At 29.0% G+C, this 20,720-nt stretch overlaps 1 protein-coding gene across 1 annotated transcript in view; it reads left to right on the top strand.

Moving 5' to 3' along the window:
* Positions 1-10,166, top strand: part of LOC129972479 (homeobox protein DBX1-A-like) — a 128,159-nt gene extending 117,993 nt beyond the window's left edge. Inside the window, exon 5 of the mRNA XM_056086624.1 lies at positions 9,604-10,166. Coding sequence (XP_055942599.1) covers positions 9,604-9,909 — 306 coding nt within the window. The 3' untranslated portion in view covers positions 9,910-10,166. The remainder of the gene's footprint in view (positions 1-9,603) is intronic.
* Positions 10,167-20,720: the final 10,554 nt, after the last annotated feature.

The raw sequence follows: 20,720 nt of genomic DNA, 5'->3' as shown, positions 1-20,720 counted from the left end.
GCTATGCGAATGTCCATCATCGCAAGACCAGAAACCGTGAATTCAAACACGGATTAAACTGTGGTCAATAAAATAGATCCCACCATCCCTTGCAGTTTCACCCCCCCTGCGAGGAAATCCTTCCAATTCATATCGATGACAATTCATTCTCCAAGTGCAAAATCCTTCTAAAGAGTGCGTGTGTTTGGGGGGGGGGAGGGTCATGGGGCTGGAGAAAGGATCATTTTCGAACCGAAAATTCAACTGGGGGTGGAGAGGGGGTTCACCAGCTGACGTCTCTATTGCGCCGAAATCACCCCTCTCAGTCCGCACCACGTGCACTTGTCATGTGGCCAACTCCATACCATTGTGTGCACCACCCTTGGCATCATTCGAACAAGATGGCGGCGCGCCCTCCCCCCTCAGGGACCGAGAGATTTTGGCTTTTTCTCCCTCCCCCTCAGGATAAGGGGGTTGTGTTATTGAAATGGAGGGTGACATTATGTACGTGAGTGAATGCGTATGTTTTAAAGCGCATGCAGGTTTTCTCGGATTTCTGTCATCGGACCAGCACCTTCAATTTTTCATGAACGGTCATTTTCAGGCCGATTTGCGGTTTTTTTATAAATAAACCTTTACGAATAACGTTGGATGTAAATGGGATTTAATGGGCAACTGAATAAATCTATCGGCATTATAATAGGGAATTTCGATTTTGAGCATAATATTGTAATTTCAAATATTCACCTGAATGCGTTAAATTGAAGTTTTGACCACAATATGGTTCTGAGCCAGTTTTCGAAAAGTCACGTTTTAAAAATCGTTTTTTAAGACACAAGAGTTAAGTTTTGATTCAATAAGTCTGTTCATTTTCAGAAAATTTATGATACGTTAGGCGTAAAATCATACATAAAAACCCAATAAACTTGTATGATTTTTATTTTGTTAATTCCAAAATTTTCAGAAATAAGTTGATATTATTAAACATGATTAAAGAGAAACTATTTATTAAAACTTATATTTCCATATCTAAGAGTTATTAATGAATATTTTAAATTTTTGTAGTTGAGTAAAATATTGAAAAAAAATGAATACACTCCTTAATAAGAATTTAAATTAAACTTGTTCAAAGACAAATAATATTAACCGTAATAAAATAATTATATAGTTGAACTTATAGGGATTTTTTTAGAACATATTTAAAAATTTTTTTTAGTCCAAAGCTTATTTAAATTGCTATCTTTGCAATTTTCTTACAGTATAAAAATGTCAGTTCCATATTAAAGTTTTAAAAAAAATTTCAACATTTAATTGTATTATAAGAGTTTTTTTACATTCCAAAATATAGATCTTTGCATTTCAAGTCACAGCACAAACTTTCCTTTCCAAAATTATTTAAAATGATTAATAAAAATCATGCTTTGTTTCGTTATTTATTTTCGTTTGATATTTCATCTATTTTTAGATAAGTGAATTGTTGAAATAAGGATTTTAGTATTAATATCTTGCAATGTGAAACCAGTCATTGGTTTAGGCATCAAAACATGACTAATTTTACAAATCCCTTGATCCTGTGATCAGTCACATCTTCAATATTTTATGAAATTTATGCTACAGAGAATTGTATTCGAAAAAAAGATTATAGAACTTTCTTCCATATCATTGCTTTATCGCAATTTAGATTGATTGTCGCCATATATATGTATATATATAAAATTATTTCTGAATCCCTTTAATAAGAATTAGCAAGTAAAGATGAATTTATTCTTTTAGTATGAAAAATGTTTTTGAAAAAAAAAAAAGCATTTCAAACATTATTTAAATATTATTTCAAACTTTATTTAAAAAAATATCTAAATTATATATTTTAGATATTTTAAATTATATATTTATTCAAAAAGTCTTTTAAGCATTAAAAGAAGGCAGTATTATTGATTTTTTAGAACAGATTACAATTCATCAAAATGAAAATGAAAATATTATAGAAAGAAATAAATAGCACAGATTAAAAAAAAAAAGCAAGCAAATGATAGATTTCTTAAATAAAATTTAGTACTTTTTAATTGGAAGTAAATGTATGTGTTCTCATCATAAGTCAAAAAAATCAAAGGGAATAGTGAGGTTTTTATTTTTTTAAAGACCAAATACATAAATTAAAAATATTTTATTTCCACACTTTTTCAAATAAAGTCTCCTTAAATATATTAATATCGCGAACACATTCAAGATGGTTCTTTAATCCAAAGTTTGGAATATTATTAAGAACATTTCTGACAACCCACATAAATGTGAACATGGTTAATGAAAAATACCTTTGAAAAAATGTGACGGATTTTATTTCCCTGGAGCATCCACTTATTAAAAAAAAATGTGACACCTTAGCCACGGGGACAGGTAATTCACTTGTAATGAACAGGTGTTACCTAGTACTGACATGCCTAAAGCTTATTTCAGTCAAAAATACTGCATATGTCTGTCGCATTTTTTTCATTTTTTTGTCGCTACAAAACTTAATTAACCCCAAAAGTAAGTCGTTTCGACACCGTGGGATATTTTTTGTAATATTTTTTCTGCTTTTCCAAGTTGTCAAGGAAATATTTTTTCTTCAATGGTAGAAATGTATATAAAAACACCGTACTCAACGCCCTTATTTATAATGCACAAAGTTATGTTTCTTGACTGAGGATTTTAGAATTAATCGAAAAAGTAGTAGCTGAGGTCGATTTTCTTTTTTCGTGATTACATTCATTTTCAAGCCCTTCCATTATAGCGAATATTCAAAGTAACCTTAATGTAATGTGTATTGTTTAAATTTTTATTTATGAGATTAAATAATCTTGAAATAATTCATTAGTTATATTATTCGTAAGCTTGAACAAATTGATAAGCTATATTATTTTCAGATGCTTTAAGCACAATTTCGTAAAATGTCACAATTTTTAAAACTTTTTACTGTTGCATGATTAAAAAATATCGAGATAGTTACAAAATCAGATAAATAAATAAAAAAGAATAAAAAATTAAAATTTTAGATTTGTTAATATGAAACTAAAGGAGAAAATAAAACCTTTTACCATTAGAAAAGTTCTTTTCTCAAAATGAATTAAAAAAAGAATCACTTTCACTATAACATGACAAGCATGTTTTCCGTGTCCAGAAGAAGCGTTGTGTTTCTTTTAAAATTAAATGCATACAAGTGCCACGGAATCGGTCATAATTATTTAACAGTTTTCGATGTATTTTACTTTGAAAGTTAAAGAGAAAAAAAGAGGAAAAAAGCAAAAATACATACATACTTAACCTTTTTTTGAATACACGTTTAAAATTCTTTTGTATATATATTTAACTTTTCTTTGAATGCATCCTTAGCATTTTTTTTATACATATTTAACCCCCAATCGAAAAAGAGAATTCATTTGTAGATGATTTTCCTCATATGCTTTTATCAATCAGAAAGAAAGAAATTCTAAAACATAAAAAACATATAATCTGAAAATGAGCAGTATTTCTAATGTGTTTTAATAAACGAAGTGAAAAATTACAAATAGGTATTACAGTTTTTCATGGTAATGCAGATAAATTACAGTTTTTGCAAAAAGTTAACAGACATATGCAGCATTTTCACCCACCTCTTGCTAAGGAATTTTATAAATTCCCATTGCCAATTTTTCAAATATTAAGAAATATGTCTTAAAGGAAAAAACAATTTTTGATCACTTTTCTGGTCTCTACTAGTAATTTCTGATAAAAAGGACAACGTCTACTAATTGACCGTTTACAAGTTAGACTACTAGACATAGTGTAATTACAAATTTAAAAAATTTACATATATTTATGGGATAACAAATGCTCACCATGGATGGGATTTTTAATTGAAATTTATAAAAGAATTTTAATAAATTAAGAATTGTGTACAGTTTTGGCATTCTTTTTCCTTCCATATCTCTCAAATACAATTGCAGAAAACCGATACTTACATCACTTTAATTTTTTTTAACTGCAACATTTTTCTGAGTTTCAGCAAATTTGAAATATTTCTTTTTTTCTAATTTTCAGCAATCGATTTTATTATTGATATGAAATTCTTTCGTTCCCCTTAATTTTATCAAATATTAATCAGTGTAATTTTCTTTTGTTGGCAGTGAATAAGAAACAGTCTTTTTAACATCTGTTAAGTTTAGTTAACGACTTAGAAAATGAAGCTGCAGCACCTTGAAAGTTAAAAGATAGATAAATCGGACAATTACACTTTTAATAGCCTTATTACGTCATTGGATTTGACTGTATTAGGATAATTCATGCACACAATGGACGGTATAGATATAAAGCCTTTTAAAATAACACATCTTTAAAGTCTGTCATAATTTGATGCTGGCAAATATTCTCTTGGAGGAATCATGATTATTGTTTAGCATAAGATATTTAACAGAAAGGTGAACATAAACTAATATTCCCGGCGAGACAGCTGGTCACCAAATGTCGCTAGTAGCTTATATGACACAAGTGACCGACTCGAAAAGCACAGCAGCCTCTAAAACAGATCTTTGTTTCTGTATTCCACCTGCAATACCTCAAAAGTCAAGATATTTTTACCCTTTGCTGATCCCACTCTTCACCGCACGTGCTGAAAAAAGTAGTATTGACAGCTTCTGATACCCCCGACATAACAGATGCATGAATATATGCGCACCTCAACGCAAACGTATCTATAACTCTTACCCTTCTATAACTCTGCGTGTGGGTGGGTGTATATATATATCCATATATAAGCCCCCCTCATCCCCTTATGCATCCAGATCACACACACGCATCAACCAAACACCAAAAAAGTGCTTGTGCAAGCAGGAAAAAGATAACTCTAAAAAAGAGTGCAGGATATATCAGGTAGCGCCAAAAACTCCGCCATACATGCAAAACCGGTAGGGCTTTTGCATTAACGGTTCTTTACCTCCCTCCCCTCTCCATCTTCAATCCACGGTTGCAACTGAATATCGTGAATAGCAATGACGTCACAGCTGCAACCAATAGGAAGTAGCGCTTGTCATACGAATTGCTACGTCTCATTGATTCGCGCATGCGTTCTTCAAAGAAATGAGGTGTCTTTTATATCTCCCCCCCCTCCACTTCCCCATCTAGGATGGATGAAATAAGAGATAGTGGGAATTGGCGTTTTTAAAGTGTAAAAAGGGGGGTGGTCGTGATTTGAATCGGGGGGAGAATTTAATTGGAAGATAATTGCTATGTGAAGCGGCGCGGAGTTTAATAAATGGATTTTTAAATAAGCGCCATGATTTAAATGCGCATTGAATAGATTAATTTTGGAGTTATTTTGAGTCATTGGAATAAAAGGTCATTAACGCGGTTTAATTTACTATTTCGAATTTTCGAGAATAATCATTAGACAATTTCATTGAAACTGTAAAAAGTAATCTTTTTTTTTTTTTTTATTTGGTAAAGTAGAACAGTTTTCAAATTAATTGTCAGTTTTATTACTTTTATCATTCCCATTTATTTTAATTATTTAAAAACTGATCTGTTGAAGAATTTTTCCACAAAATATTATGGCGCAGATAATAAATAAAAAAGATATATTTATTTAAAAAGAAAATGATTTTTATTTTAAATATACAATGAAAAAAAAATTACAAATATAAAAATTTTATTTCTTTTTTTAAAGTTAATAATAGAATTATTATTCTACATGAAAAATTCAAATTTAAAAATAATTTAAATATATTCAAGATTGCAATTAGTTTCTTTTCTGACTTCAAATCTATTTCGTAATAATGGATTCTTACAGACAAATGGTGTTTTAAAAAGTTTTGATTTTCTTTTTAATATTCTGTGCAATTCGTGGATTTTTTTTTTTTCACTTTTTATGAAAAAGCGTTAAGGAAGACGGAAGTTTTAGGAATTATGCAGTATTTTATACTTAAATTTCAGCAAATTTACTAAAGGAGCCGATTTTTTTAAAAAAAATTTTGAACAGAAATTTAATTAATTCAAATTAAACTGAATTTAGATGTTTTTACTCGATAACTGAAGAAAATATTGTTATAGAAAAAATAATTTTACACCGTTTTAAAATAATATATTTTTGATTGGTACCAATTTATTAATCCTGCAAATTTTTCCTAAGTTTCTGCATTTTTTTTTTTTTTTTTTTTTTTTGCTAAATTTATCGCTGATATGAAGGTTTTTTTTTTTTTTTTAAATTTATTTATTGTTTTAGCGACAATCTGATCGCGCACTTTTCTTTCATTACTGAAAGTTCAACGAGGAGGATTTTTTTTAATATCTGTGCACTTTAAGAGACATATAAAAAAGTGAAATTACAATATCAAGAAATTTATAAGACAGTTGAAACACACATTTACATTTTTAAAAGCGCCATGATATCATGGCGCATCTAGTATACATCTTTAAGTATGCATCTTTAATGCCTTGCAATTTCACCATATCATAGATATGAAAGCTATATATAAACGATTTAACTGGACTTAACCAATATCTCTGGCGATTTAGCAGTCCGCCAAAGACTTACTAAATTATAACAAATAATCAAATAATAGAGGTGTAATTAAAATGAATTTTAATATCAAATTTGTAGACATAATCATATTGGAATATTGCACAATGTGCTAGAAATTATATTTAATATTTTCTAGCATTATAAATCCAATTCTTATCATCTTTAGAAAAAAGGTTAAACCATTCACAATGCCTTTTGTAATATTATAGATATGTGTATATATAAATCAGAATAGATTAAGTAGATTAATTAAAAACAAAGATTTATCAGCAATTTTTTTTTTCTTATCTTCAAAATGCTAGTGTAGTTTTTCATAGCAAGTGCTTATGAATATCTACCAATAATAAAGAAAAATGTGTATCGATGCTTGGTCATCTGTTAACAATACTATTTAAACAAGAGCTATGAAATTTATCTTAAATACATTTTGGGAAGTGGGAATTTAGAAATCGGCTCAACAATCTTTTTGAATTTTCAGTTAAAATGTCACTTAAAAAAGGAAGTGATATTGTGGACTTTTCCTGTGATAAATTCTAAAAATATTATTGCATAAAAATAATTTTGCAATAATACCTTAATGGCCTTCGCAGCCAAATATCGCCTGAGGTAGGCAATATTTGAATAATTAATTTTTTAAAAATATGTATTTACGTTCATTAATCATCTAACAGAGAGTGTGATACCGACCAATAACCTTCGGCTCATCATCAATGTTGTGTGAGCGGATACTTAAATTTGTTTCGGCTATCACACCCATATTGGCTATCCCCCACCATGAGCGTCCATTAACACTTGTGGTGAAAATATATGCCACACACGTCCAGACGGCTTATCTCAGAATCACCAACGACATGCTACACGCGTCAGCAGGCAATTATCACAGATCTTAAAAAGATGTTCGCTACCCGTCGACTGATATTGTTTGTTGGAATTGAACCGGAATCTTAGGTAAAAAATGAATTCATTTAGAAGATATAAATCTTTTTCTTATTTTTATAAGGTGTCAAGATACTTTGTGTGGCGTCTCTGTGAGTTACAAGGGATGTTTTAGTATGCACACCTGTGAAATTTTTGCCAGCGCTAGTGGTTAAAGTAATAGGAGTGAATCTTTAAAATATATTAATCATTCTAAAAACATTATCAAACTACGATGTTTTGGATTTCTTTTTAAAGCTATTCGTATCAAAAATATCCTACGATATCAAATACAGTATCCTATAATATCAAATTTGATGTTTACAATAATATACACTCACGTGCTGATATTATATATAATGTGCACATATGTGCTTATATAGATGTACATATGCGAGCATAAATATATAGTTATTACATGGGATAAATCAATTGCCCACTGTGGAACCCCATCTCCTTCCGATGATTGAGGGTGTGCAACCGATGTTGTGCACCGTGGTTGCATACTTTGAGTCGAAAAGGGGGAGAATATCTGGAAAGGGGTTGGGCGTTCACTGACTTTATTGCAGGGATTGTGGGTTAGTGGGGCGTGGAAATTATGGGGGAGATCGTCATCTGGAGAGATCACGCTTTAGATCCAAACAGTGAATTTAAGCGATATCGGGCGGGGTTCTCGATGGAGGCAGAGTAGGTGGTTGAGGCATGGAATCGGAAGAATGCAAAATTGTGCGAAAAAACGATCGAAAGTTACATCAATAACGAAAAAAATCGGCTTCAAAACAAATTAAAGAAAAATAAATTTTGATTCGAGCGAAGGGGGGGGGGGAGGTACCTCGATTCAATAAGAATTGATAGATGAAGCATATCTTCTTTTTATAGAACAGGATTTCCATTCGATTTATTCATGTGATATAGTGTTAATATTCCTTTGCTTATTAACCACCTGCGGTGACACTAGCAGCGAAGCTACACAAAATATTCGATATCATATAAGAAATAGGAAAAAGATTTACACCTTCTAAGGGATTTAATTTTTGACTTAAGATTGTGTTTTTGTAAACTTTGCTCTGGCAAATATTCTTAGCTCACGAGTCACGAACATCATTTTTTACTTCCGTGACATTTGCCTGCTGACATGCATAGTACGCTGTTGGTGATTCTCTGACAAAAGCATCTCGACGTGTGTGGCACTTCTTTCCACCACCAGTGGTCAATAAAAGAGATTTTGATTGAAATCTCTTAACGTGCGATTTCACATCACCAACAACATCAAGTCGCCAGAATTCAACAAGGCAAAACATTAGTAAAAGAATTAGCAATATGGTTTAATTTATCCACTTGGTTGTTTGGGTTACCATATTGGCAATAAATTCAAAAGGCATATTTACCCCCCCCCCCCTCACATTTAATGACGAGTCGGACGCGAGCATCGAATTACTGAATTTTTAATTTTAAACGTAAAATCAAGCGAAAATATTAATTTAAAATGCAAATTACTTGCATTTTAAGTGCAAAACGTGGAAATTTCACTGCCCAGTTATTCGAATATAAATTAATACAATAACTACAAACCAAAGAGAGCCTGATGGATACAATTCTATGCACATATTTAACATTTATAGTATAAACACTAATCTAATGTTCAGCGAAATCCAATAAGGGATTGACCGACTGTTTGTCTGTACTTTCAGAAACATGTAAACACAACAACTCAAAAATTCAATGACTTAAATATATCAAATTTGGCGTGAGATTTTGTGACTACAAGTGATCAAATTTTGTTTCAATTGTTTTGGAAAAGCGTGTCTAAAACACAAGTTTGATTTTCGGACACTATTAATCGCATGCCAAGGATTTGAAAAAATCGCCAAGGATCAAACGACAGATTTAGTAAATATGCTAAAATCACGCCAGAAGTCAATATTCCACAACAATTGTGTGCCAATGTTTTGCAAGGCGTTCTCTGGAATAACACTTCGATTAGAGAGTATGGGCGAAAGTTTTGGGGAGACCATTGGATTTTTGGGAGATGATATGACTTATCTTCATCGACTGAATAGTAAAGGCAAAAATCTCTAATAATATTTTTAGAGAGTAATTGGAAAACTTACAGATCTTTGACAATATTAAATATATCTCTGTCAACAATACCTAACATACAATATTTTCTCCTGCAGGTGAAAATTTGGTTCCAGAACCGACGAATGAAGTGGCGGAATTCGAAGGAGCGAGAACTGCTGTCAAGTGGCGGATCCAGAGAACAGACCCTCCCCACCAAGCACAATCCCAACCCTGACCTCAGTGACGTCGGCTCATACGTATCCAAAGACTCGGACTGCATCCGGGATGAGAACACTTTCAAGGACATGAAGATCACCCCCTGCCACACACCGGACAGTCCGGGAGACGATGACAGTGGGCATCCTCATTTGCGGCACTGCGTAGATCGCAGTTCTGACGAAATGGACATCAAAGTGTTATAAGACAAATTTGCTGGATAGTTTGCCGTACTATTTCGGACAATGAATATCTCATATTGTGACACGAAAGATCAAAATTCAAAGGAATAATAATGACTCGATATATATGAATGACATCTTGATTCCATGCTATTGATGAAATCGTAGAACCCTCTTCTATAAACGCATGTTGAATATCTAAATTAATATAAATTATAAAAACATTCTGACAAAATGCCATCTGGTTATGTTTAGTTTTTATATTCTTACTTATTTCATGATTTTACGATCGCAATTCCTCATAAGCCGAAATCTGAATGTAACGTTAGTAATGATAATAAGCAATTTGGTTTAATTAAACAAACAGCGAAGATAAATTTGAATAATATAAAATAACAGCAAAAAATGTTGGTGATATAATGTTGGTTTCTAAACGGCATTTTAGAATAGGAAAAACTATTCTTTTAAATTATTCCTAAGATATTATAAGATGATTATTCATAAGATAAAAAAAAAATCTTACCTTCAAAATCCTTTTGGATAGGAGTTCAAATCTGCCTTATAAGCGGGTAGAGTGCATATTGAATCCATCATCTTTCTGACACGGAGTTAAAATTAGGAGATTAGGACGATAATTACGATTTCGTTTTCGTCAGACAACAAAGTTTCAAAATTAGATAATCGCCATGTTACCCAATTATGACTTTAATATGGAATTTCAATTTAATCCCTACGATGAGATAATCATTCTTTAATTATGTAAATATAAATCAATTCCATTCTATTGAAATTATCTGTTTTACTAAACAACTTCATTGTTTTATTTATTCAATTGTTGAATTGGTTCTTGCAACGAAACAGAGTAAATATAACAATCAACAGCAAAAGAGGAAGTATTCTTAATACCTTAAACCTTTGATTACCTATTAGTGCAACAATTCTAAACAGCAAACCCTAACTAGCATATTTATAATTGTCAATAAACACTCCCAAACCTTGTTTATTTCAAACGAAATGTAGTATTTTTAAATCAGGACTTCAGCTTATTTATAAATGTTATTATAGTTATTTCAAAGTAATAATATTAACCAGTACCAGTGATTACCTTGAAATTTCCGAGGAACTTAAAAATTGACTTGTCTAAGTCTATGGCCACGTTTGTTGACAAGGCAAATCAAGCTGAAAAGTGCATCTTTGATCATTATTATTATGCGGACATCCCGAAATGTGCACTAATTCTTAAAAAATATTTTGTATATTTGATTAGAATTTGATTTTCAGCAATAGCAATCAGTATTATGCTTTTTTTTTAAACGAAAATTGTTTAATCCTATGAATCTCTTCATATATCTCTAAAACACGCTGCATTTAAAGGATATTCTAAACTTTCTAGGCATTGCCAACTTTATTTATTGCTGTCTATAATCAAGTTTTCATTTTATGACGAATAAATTTTAGTTCTGACAAAAAATATACTTTTTATTTTTAAACATCATAACTGAAACAGAAGAGAAGACATTGTGAATGTTCTGCGTCTTGAATTGCATGTGAAATCATTGATATAGAAAGATGGAATTATTAATAGGTGTACAGTAATGGAAAAAAATAGACATTGAAAATTTCGTATCAAGACTCTAATCTCAAGACCAAAGACTTGATGGTATCTTAAGACGCTGAAATTGTGCTACCGGTGTTGGTTATTGTGAAGTAAAAAAACTATGAAGCTACACTCCAAGACTTTTGTTGGATGACGTACTCTCTTTCAACTCTGCGGGAGTTTTCTGAAACTGTGTAATAACTTTGCTGTTAAGTGATATTGTCTCGGTGTTTTGCATACAAATCGAATTATGTAGAAGTACTGAAAAGTCAAGAAATGTAAGAGCCTCCAGAATCAATAGAAATGAAATAAACATGAAACTATAAAGTGAAAAATTTATTTCAATTCACGAGAGTGATTCGACAAATTTTTTAGAAAAATTTAACGCTCTGGTTTTGAAATTTTTAGGCTTTTTATGTAACTTAAAACAGTGACTTTGGACTTACATTTCTTGACATATTCAAAAAGAGCTGTCTTGTACTTTTAAAATGTCTTAAAAGAAAAGAATGCTTTATTAACCATTTATTTAAACTCACAGAATTTGAACTTCCTCAAAACTGTTTCATTTAAATTTTGTAATAGATATCGATGCAAATTATTAATATAAAACTAAAAAAAAAGTAACTTGATCTTTATTTATATTTAACAAAACAAAATAATTTACCCATGTTATCACAAAATTATTTAATTTAACTTTAATATGAAACCAAAAATACATTTTACATTCGAACTTAATATATTTAAATTCTTACTAAGATTTTGATTTTTTTTTTTGCTAGTTAATTTAGTTGAATAATTTAACTTATGTTCGGAAATTCAACTGATATTTGGATATTTAACCATGCATAGCAATTCTTTTAATGTTTAACCTCTGCTGTGAAATTCTATCTACTGTTCATTCTCGGATTCTGAAACCTTCGGCGCTTTTGCGCATGCGTCAGGTATTTTGTCAAAAAGGGGGTGAGAGGGTAGATGAAAGGAAGAGATGTTTACATTTAACAAAGGGGTGAAAGATTATTCATGAATTTAGAAGGCGTAACAACTGCTCATTTTTCCGTGTACCACAACTTGGCGAAGTGCAAGCTGCGTAAAGTGCTAGTCTAGGGATCCGAAAATGAACAGTAAATGTGTAATGCAAGAAAAATAACATCTAAAAATTTATTTTCAGAGCAAATTTTTATTTAAAAATTAATTAAAAATCCTAAGGTTTAATTAAAAATTTTATTTAAAAAATTCACCTGTAGAAAGACAAAATTAGAAATGTTTTAAACATTACATAATTTAAAATTGATTTTAAAACTGCAAAAATTATAAGTGGCATAAACATAAATGACTTCAGGAAATGTAGATCTAAAACGTTGGCTGTTGCGTGAATCGTCAGTAATTCACACCAACTTTCTAATTAGATGAACATTACTTTACTGCAGTTAGGAGAAAGCAAAAAAATAATTCAAATCACATGATGGTAACAAATGTGCTAATTATAAATAATTTTAAATTTTTTATTAAAATCTTTGTTTAGTTCTAATATTCAGCAAAATACTAAAAACATTTTCTCATTTTCTCTAATTACTAAAAAAAAAAAAAAAAAAAAAATTGAGAAATCATCGAAAAAATTATGTTTTATTTATAAAGTGATTGGTGCAATTCGATGATTTCTAGGGGAGATTGCATTGTTTGTGCATCTAGACAGCTCTTGTTTATAAATATTTCTGTATATAGTGTACACACTAACGTTCCTATAAGCATTTTTGCTTTGCCCAAAACTGCACGATGCATGTGCCAAATTACAGATTGTACTGAAAAACGACTGAAAAGAAAATTTTATTTCTTTGTGTTTGCAAATGTCTAATAAATAAGATCATGCAAATATGTTTGTGTCTTTAATTTTTTGTGTCCTGTACAAATTATATGGCATTTTCCAGTAAATATTTTCTCAAATATACTCCTGTGGAATTGTTACGAAACGTAGATAAGATACATAACAGTAATTTTCATGGTTTAAATCCAAAACAGGACAGTAAGCTTGTACCAGGATTTACTATTCAGATAGGGGAGGCAGGATAAAGGTTGAAAGTTGAAACAGTAATATATCGTTCTTAAATAAAATGCACTAATTTGAGAGACGAACTTTAAATAAAAATGTTATAGATATTAAAAAGACCTATATAATGATCTGTAAAATGTTATGAGAATTGAATTAGGTTAGGAGTAAATTTTTTTAAAAAAATAAAAGCTAATTCGGAAAAATATTTTTTTATTTTTAAAATATTTATGTGAAATTTTTGAAATTCCATTTAAATACTGTTATATGGAAGGACTAACTAATCAATTATGTTTATGAAAATAATTGATTTCAGCATTATTTTTATTAAAAATTAAACATTGTTTTAAAAAATGTAAGAATTTTTTTATATATATTTTTCTATTAATCAGGATTTATTGAAGAAAAATAATTTTGTTTTAAAGTTGTTGTTCTTTGATTTTAAATAGATTCATAATAATATTTATTTTTAAAATAAAATAAATGCGATGATAATTAAATTTGAAATTATCTTGATTTAATTTATTAATACATAAATTGGCTTGACCTTTACATTAGCAAAAAAATGTTTTTCTTTTTCAAATTTAATTTTTCACAGTCTTTTTTAATCTGATCATCCTGATACATTTTGAAATGAAATAACAGTTTCAGAATAGGATTTTTCTATCACTTAATTCTTAGTGATAGAAAAATACTTGTAGGCATTTTTTTTAAAGATACCTTTTTTTCCAAATATAATCAAGTTTTTCAAAAAAATATGCATATATCAATCTGAAAATTTTAATAGTTATTACCATCTACGTAAAATATATTTAAAAGGAATTCCAAATTTTCTCACAAATTAAACAAAAATAAAAAGTTTTTTCAAATTTAAATTGAGGCAGTTGATTTCCCTCGATTTTCTTTACATCTGAATCTCTGAAATCATACAAATCAAATCAAGATATCTGAAAATATCCACTTCAATTTTGCGATAAAACGTATTCCTATATCCAACCTAAATGATACTCTTCAAAACTATATCGAGCTTTCAATTCCTAGTAAGAAAGTATTGACTATAACTGAATTATATAGAAAATAAAGAAATGTTAATAAAATGATAGTGATGGATACCTGTTTCAGTTAAAATAAAGCAAAGAAATATAACCTTACATATCTATACTAATAATAAAGATGTGTGTGTGTGTGTGTGTGTGTGTGTGTGTGTGTGTGTGTGTGTGTGTGTGTGTGTGTGTGTGTGTGTGTGTGTGTGTGTGTGTGTGTGTGTGTGTGTGTGTGTGTGTGTGTGTGCGCGCGCGCGTTGATGCCCTACAGATAAGACCTTTTGATCTACAGCTACCATTCGGCATATGTAAACCTTGGAGATTGGAAATGTGCACGTGGGAATGATTTTTTAAAATTTTGAATAGAATATTCACTAATTAAAAATTACTAATTTCAGAAAAATCATTGCACAAAACTAATCGTTTCAAAATTTAAAAAATTATCTATTTAATGATACCAATTTAATAGAAATGCAAATTTCTTTTAAATTTTAGCAACTTAAAAAAATATTCTTTCTTAATTTTCAGCAACGGATTACATTATTGGTTACCCTGAAGTTCGACCCATTTCCATTATTTCATCAAATTCTTAAAAGCGTGGTTTTCTGTCATTGTTGAAACTTAACCAAAAGTAAGATTCTCTTTAATATCTTTATACCTTACGTAACGTATAAAAAAACTGAATCTACAATATCGTGGATTTTAGAAACTAGATGAACTGTATGTTTACGTTTTCAACGACGCCAAGATGTCATGTAACTGGTCTCTTATTAGAATAACACGGCTTCAATGTCTGGTAATTTGGCTGAAACATGGACATGAAGTTATATCTGCACATTTCAAAGAAAATTTTTAACTAATATTCATAAACGATCCAGTTGGTCGCCAACGGCACGCAGTTTTAAATGAAAAGAAATGTCCACATTATTGCTGAAAAAAAAACTATAAAACTGAGTGAGTTATGAAAATTTGGATATTAGTATCTTATAAAAACGAACGATTTCAGACCACTCCATCGACCTTTTCAAATAAAGATAAACAATCAGCTCTCAGAGTTTCCATAAGGTTGATTGGCCCTAAGATTATGAAAATGTTGATTGCTCTTATTTAGTATTATTTAGAATTTCATAATCTCGTCAGATTTGATAGCAGAAGATGAAAATGATTTTTTTCTTTTTTTAATTTAAAAGTTGGAATATCAAGAATATTTCGCAGAATATGATTTCTGAGGACCAATGGATTGTTAGAAAATTTAGACTATATAATTTCTTGAAGTATATTTATTGACAGAAACAAAATAAAATATTAATATTCATGACATTCAAATCTTTTGAAAGCAAAATTAAAAACTGAATTTTATAATGAATCAGAGATATAGTTATTGAATTATTCTTGGAAATATTGCTTTAATTATGAAAATTATTCTTATTGAACATAAGATTTTAACGACGAACGATTCTGTTTTCTGTACTCATATTATTAAAAGCAAACGTGCTTTGTTTTATCAAAAAAAGTTTTAAGATTAACGTGATTTTAATACTTATTGATTTAATATTTTAATATAAAAAACTTTCATTTAAAGTAAAAATTTTAAGCGAACTGGTAGAAACCTGGAGAATACATCTTTCAATAAACAGAAAGGCTTCTATAAATAATATGAGTTATATGATTATCAAAATTTGAAATCCTATACGATTTTATATTATTTCATATGTTATACCTTCAAGCGTCTTTTTTTTTTTAAGCCCTCAAATGTAACCGGATATTTTAATAAAACATGCTTATTAAGACAAGATAGAGGACTAAAGGTGAGACATGCAAGATTTAAAAAAATTAACTTGATTTTATTGAGAATTATTGAATGAATATACTATAAATTGTCATCATGATTTACAAATTAAAAATTATGAAATATAATTATCTATTACTTATAATAAAACTCAATGTGTGTGTATGTGGGCGATCTACAGCCAGACCGTTCTACCTACATCTGCCAAATTTGGCATGTGTATACATTGAAGATCAGGAATGTGCACCTTGGAGCAATTCTTTTGAATTTCTAATTAGAATTTTAATTAATTAGAAATTGAGCAAAATTTCAGCGTTTTTTTTTTTTTTTTTTTTTGCTATATTTCCTGAAGATATTATCCCTCAAAAATAATTTACATAATATTGAAATTCAAAAAATTATCTTTTTAATGATATTAAAAATAAATTTCTATTTTTAATGAATCTTTAAAAAATATTTTAATTGTATTTTTTAAGAATTTATTTCGTGCGAAATAAAAATATAACCTGCACGAGTGCGTCAAAGAGAAAAAAATTAGCTTTTATCAACGTGATGCCATCACATTAATAGAAATTCAAATTAGGAAAAAATCAACAATTATTGCAAATTAAATATATAAACGTGTAATTTTCAGCACTGGACTGTATGAAGTGAAAAAAAAAATTGAAATATGATATTTTCTAAATGGAGGAAAAGTTATTCACTGCTTTTCTATGTTCTTTTACAATATCTATATTATTAATTCAATAAAACAATTCAATTTAAGGCAAACATGGTTTAATATATATAGGATAATCACTCTAATCAGTGACCATCAGCTAATTTGGGCCATACATCTGCTAACAAATGAACTAAATAATTATGGTCCAAATGAACTAAATAATTATATTTTATATTATTTAAGCTAATAAATGCTAAGATGAATTAAGAATTTCAAATTTTTACATAGGTCATCTGCCTTTTGAATCATATTTAACAAAATTTTTGAGAAACCAATATTTTAAATAAAATTATTTGAACTCCAATAAACTAAATCCATCACTAACACTTACTAATTTATGAAATTTGAATATCACTCTTCTATAAAAACAGGCGATTTAAGACCACTTCACCGACCGTCTCAAAGATGTGCCAATCCTCTCCCAGGGTTTTCCCAGAGTGATTGGTATATGATTAGGAAAATATCGATTGTTCTAATATTGATATATAGAAACTTCATGAATTGGTCAGATTTGATCGCAGAAGATAGAAACGTTTATTTATTTATTTAAAAGTTGGAGTGTCGAGGGTATTTCGTAGAATACGATTCCTTAGAACCAAAGGCTTTGTAAAATTTAAACTTCAAAATTTTTTTTCATAAGTACATTTATTGACTGAAATAAAATATTTTTATTTACATCATTTAAATCTTTTGAAAGCAAGACTAAAAACTGAATTTACGACGAATCAGAGAAATTTTTCTTGAATAATTCTTTGAGGTATTATATAAATCACGAAAATTATTCTGCAGTGCACATATAATTTTAAAGCTGAACGACTTTGCTTTCAATTTTCATATTTAAGGAAAAAAAAGACATGGTTGGTTTTAGTAAAAAAATGTTTTTATATTAATTGCAGTTTAACATTTCCACTCTTATTTAAAGTTGAAATTTTATAGGAGCTGACAGAAAATTAAGGAGAGAGATAAGTAGTACAATGAAAAGGACTGTTTAAGACCTGCATAATAGTACACTGATTTATATAACTACTGAAATTTGAAGCTTAAAACTATTTTTCAGAAAAAAACTATTAAGAAACCAAATTACATAAAATATTTTATTGAAAATTTTAGCGACCATTAATACTGGCGAACCGGATGGTTGCCAAAGGCGGCTAGTTTTCAATTAAAAAACAAAACAAAAATAGAAGTGCTTTCACCAATTTATTTATTGATTATGATAAACAAATTTCGAGATTTGAATCAAATGAATACAATTGGATTTTAATTACTTTAAATTTTCTCTATCCATTTTGAATAGTCAAATTATATTTTTGACTTAGAAAAAACTTAGACCACACACACAAACGTGTGAGTGTGTTGGCATTTTACAGCTGCTAAATTTGGCATTGATGGCCACATGGAGGGTGGAAATGTGCACACTGGATTTAAAAAAATTTAATTAGAATTTTAATCAATTAAAAATTAATTTGAATTTTGTCATTTATACGCGATAACTTCCGAAGATATTATTACACAAAAATACATTTTAAATCGTTTTAAAATTTAAAAAAATATTCTTTTTAACGACACCAATTCAATGAAATTCAAAGAAGAAGGAATCTGTTTAATATCTGGGCACTCTACAAGATGAATTAAAAAAAATGAAATTACCACAAAATTGTAATCTTATTTTAGTTCTGAGATGACAATCACCAATTAGAATTACAGTTTTTATTTGTAGTATTGTGAGATTACAATACCACAATAAAAAAAAAATGAGATTACAATACCTCAAAATTTAGATGTATGAACTGGAAATTTATGTTTTTATTAATAAGTTTATGCTTTATTTGTAACATTTATGTTTTTAATTTTAATAAATACTATAATGCCATGCGACTTGTGTCCAATAGAAAGGTTCATGTACGTAATAAAAAGAACATAAGTAAGAATATATAACATGAATTTAATATCTGCAAATTTGGAGGAATCATGGACAGAAGTAATTTTGAAAGAATTAACTGTAATTGAATTTAAACAATATTTCTGGAGAGCTAGTAATAAATAAAAAAGTGGTTACGATAATGTGAATCTTATAAGATAAATGAATTGGGCAATTACGCCTTTAATCACACTGTGATATAATGATATAATGAGATCCAACTACATTTGGAAGGTTTACGTACCCGTAAATAGAACAGGTGTAAGAATTTATAAATAACACTGATTTAATGTCTATGACAATTTGAAGTTTACAAATAGTTTATTAAAAGAATCGCGGATATAAAGCAGTTAATTCAAATTAAATTAAACTAAATTGGCTGCATATAATTTGAATTAAACGCAACTAATATTCCCGGCAGACCAGATGGTCGCCAATTTATCTAGTGTTATAATAAAATTGTGTCCGAGAAATATATGCTAAAATATGAGCAAATAAAAGAAATAGTGAGTTAAAATAGTTATTAGAGTATTATTTGCTTTTAAATCAAATGTTTTCTTCATGCAGTATTCGAGAAATAAAGAAATAAAGATTTCAATTTTCATTAGTTTTAATAGTATATATAACAAATTAGAATCCTGTCGGCTCTTTAATATGTAACATTATTTGTTGTGAAGCAGGATGCAGTTTTGAAGACAGTGAAGAGACTTTTTATCTTTTTAAATTCTTTTTAATCCATCGGGAAAGCATAATTATTTACAAGCAAAGAAGCGGACATTGCGCGTCCGCCACAGCGCGGAATAAAGCAGAAGTGGGGAAGAAGGACCAAAATAAATAATCCCTCGTCTTATATAACCTTAGATTTTGATAGGGAAAATATTTCTCCACAGTGCTAATATATTAATAAGATTCGGATAGGGATTTCTGACGCATGTCAATCACATGTAAGAGAAACACAGGGATCTTTTAAGAAATAATGCGCTTACTGGACATATTTTACCCCTTCACACCGAGCGTGTGAAAGTATCGGCGTTTAGCTGATTAAGCAATTTTATGAAGCTTCTCTTGAATTAATTAAGTAGAGAAAGTGGAAATGGATCAAGAAATAAGAGAATATTTTAGAATGAAGTTACTATGGGCTAAATTAAGATAAAATCTTGGAAATTAATTAAGTTGAAATTAAAGTTTAAATTATCATTACATATTATATATAATAAATTACTGTATTTAATAACGACTTCTACAAGAAATATCAAAAATTGTAATTATTATTATTACTACAGAGTGCTGGATTTTATATTCAATATTATAAATAAATCTTTATACATATCCTTAGATGCATAAAATAAATATTTATGATATTTTCAAATGTTTTTTTAGAAATTTATTTCAAACGTTTCAAATATTTATAGATGTTTAAAAATGTATGTTTTTAATTGTGTTTATAAATAACGTTCAAGTCAAATATTTGCATGTGATATTGAATAAAATATTTTGTTTATTTCTAAATAACACTAAACATAAGATTTCTGACATCAATATAAATAATATTACATATAATGCTCTAAAAATCAATAAATGACATTAAATATAACATTTAAATTTTAATAAAAGTGCAAAATCTTCTACGAATTTTCAAATATGGAAATAAATTTACTTATTTAACCGATATATCTAATTCATTAAACCAGAGTATTTATGCAATTTGATTCTCAGAGAA

The sequence above is a fragment of the Argiope bruennichi genome, chromosome 6 (genome assembly GCF_947563725.1).
Source record: "Argiope bruennichi chromosome 6, qqArgBrue1.1, whole genome shotgun sequence".
Taxonomy (NCBI): domain Eukaryota; kingdom Metazoa; phylum Arthropoda; class Arachnida; order Araneae; family Araneidae; genus Argiope; species Argiope bruennichi.
The sequence above is the reverse complement of the archived record's forward strand: the minus strand, read 5'-3'. Positions and strand labels throughout refer to the sequence as shown.